The sequence below is a fragment of the Cajanus cajan genome, chromosome 4, assembly GCF_000230855.2.
Source record: "Cajanus cajan strain Asha chromosome 4, NIPB_CcT2T_4, whole genome shotgun sequence".
Taxonomy (NCBI): Eukaryota; Viridiplantae; Streptophyta; class Magnoliopsida; order Fabales; family Fabaceae; genus Cajanus; species Cajanus cajan.
This window is the reverse complement of record NC_138520.1, coordinates 72,046,658-72,048,876: the sequence shown is the minus strand read 5'-3', so window position 1 is coordinate 72,048,876 and position 2,219 is coordinate 72,046,658. Positions and strand designations below refer to the sequence as shown.

At 35.7% G+C, this 2,219-nt stretch overlaps 1 protein-coding gene across 1 annotated transcript; it reads left to right on the top strand.

Annotated features, from left to right (window-relative positions):
• The first annotated feature begins 617 nt into the window (after positions 1-617).
• On the top strand, positions 618-2,019 carry LOC109802377 (ubiquitin carboxyl-terminal hydrolase). Its single transcript, XM_020363719.3, has 2 exons — positions 618-1,152; positions 1,351-2,019. Exons 1-2 carry the CDS (start codon positions 1,078-1,080, stop codon positions 1,603-1,605), a joined length of 330 nt encoding a protein of 109 aa, XP_020219308.1. The 5' UTR covers positions 618-1,077; the 3' UTR covers positions 1,606-2,019.
• The last annotated feature ends 200 nt before the right edge of the window (positions 2,020-2,219 follow it).

Sequence of the window (2,219 nt, the reverse complement as noted above, 5' to 3'; positions counted from 1 at the left end):
CTTTATTTATCATTTTCCTTCTAATTGATCAACTTAATATTTACTCAAAACAACTCTTAACAACTAGAATTCATAAGCATTCCTTAACCTTTAGAGTCTCACAATAATTAATAACTAATCACAACAACAGTAAAAATTAAATAAATCAATAATTGCTAATAAAATGTAAATGTTACAGAAGATCCATTACTAAAATACTCACTTATTCTATCCCCCAAGTAACGCCATCGAAAATAACCATCACTTAAATTATTTAATTTTATGAGTATTTATAAAATTATTAATTAAAATAAACTTAATTATTTTCATCGTAAACAATCAATTACTTTTGTTTCTTATTAGTATAACGCGGCGAAGGGAGGACAAAACCGTCGTTTCCAACGTAACCCTCTATAATGCGAGTGCCTAATTGCATCCATTATGAGAAAATTTGTGAATACCCATATGCTTGATGCAGCTGAAGTGTCTCTGTTCACATAAAATAAACCCAATAAAGAAAAAATATAATGAGGTCCACAGTTTCTTTATTACAGCACTCATTTTACTGCACTGCTTTCCTTTTTATAAAAAAAATTCCTGCCTTTATTAGGTTTACAGACATTCACACATTTGGGTTGAAAAAACGAAGGGAGTGAGGTGGAGAGGGTGCGTTTGTTTGATATTCTAAATTAAATAAATCACATTCTTTCTCTCTCTTTCTCTTGGGTTCTCTTTACCTCTTGAAACCAAAGGGGACACTCTCTGTGCTGTGGCCTCTGTTTTCAAAGGAAACCCTTGTTCTTGTTCTTGCCCTTTTTTTCCTTCCAAGTTCCAACCCATAATTCATTTTGCCTAGTCTTCTTAGTTTCTACTCCTTCCTTGTGCAACCTGCAAAACTAGCTATTCAGTTTAGTTATCAAACCAAGCTAAAGCTCTAATATTGTTTTTTTTTCTTTTATATATATATAAATAGGCACCAAATATTACACATTTATGATACACCAATTTGAAGCTTGTCCACACAACTCAGGATTATCACTAGCCCCTTTCCATACACAAACCTAAGAGGAAGAAGCACTTGTCAGTGACCAACCAACCATGGTGCCTTCTCATGGTCTCATCATCTCTCTCATTTTTGTGTCCGTTTTAGCCAATGAGGCAAGCATGGTCCATGTGAGTCTCTCTCTCTCTCTCTCTCTCTGTGTGTGTGTCTCACACACTCGCTCACTCAAACTCGCAAAATCAAAGTTTACATTTTTCAATTTGGTTCTTTGATCTAGCTTCTTAATTTGGTTCCCCCAAGTGATGCTTCCTGTGAATTTTCTCTTGGGTAGTGCTGGAAAATGAAAAAGATTGTTTTTTTATGATTAGGAGGCAAATGGGTCATTTCCAATGGTGCCCATGGTGGAGGCTGGGAAGATGGAGATGATGATGGTGATGAATGAGAGCAGAAGGAAACTTGGAAGCTTCCAGATATGTGCCTTGTGCACCTGCTGTGGTGGAGCAAAAGGGGTTTGCTTGCCCTCTCCTTGTTGCTATGCCATCAATTGCAACATTCCTCATAGACCCTTTGGCTTCTGCTCATTCACACCCAAGACCTGTAATTGCTTTGGATGCCATCTTTAGCCCCCTCCCCTATTACAGTCTTATAATAGTAATAATTGGAAAAAAAAATTGAGGGTTATCTTTAGTTAATTATGTTGCAAGTGTGAATGGGAAGTGAAGATTGAAGAATATCTGTTCTTGATTAGTTATAATTATTATTTGGGGATTGTTATTTTCAGGATTTTTTTTTTCTGCGGTGCTTACTGGGATTTGTTAGGGGTGCACATTGTCTGATTGTCAGAATAGCAATATATGATATAATTATATGGAGTAGTACATGGGGAATCAAGAAAACCTTGTCCCTTTATGTGGAGATACCGGGGTTCATGATAATTTTTCACTTTTTTGAATGATTATAGTAATGCAAGTGCTCAGTGAGGCTGTCGTTTGGCCTGGACCATGATTCAACTTTACAACTTATTCTCATTTTGTTAAGAGGACTTGTGGGTTTCCCTTCTTTAATTATTCCATTTGTTTATTTTAACGATAAGATGTTCTTATGCAGATTGCACTATTCAGGGATTTCTTTATTCAATATTATATTGCTGATTTCTCGTATCTGCTAGTCATATTTTGCTGCTTCCACTACACCCAAGCATTTGTTTTCTTTTGGGGCATAAAGTAGCGTTCATTTT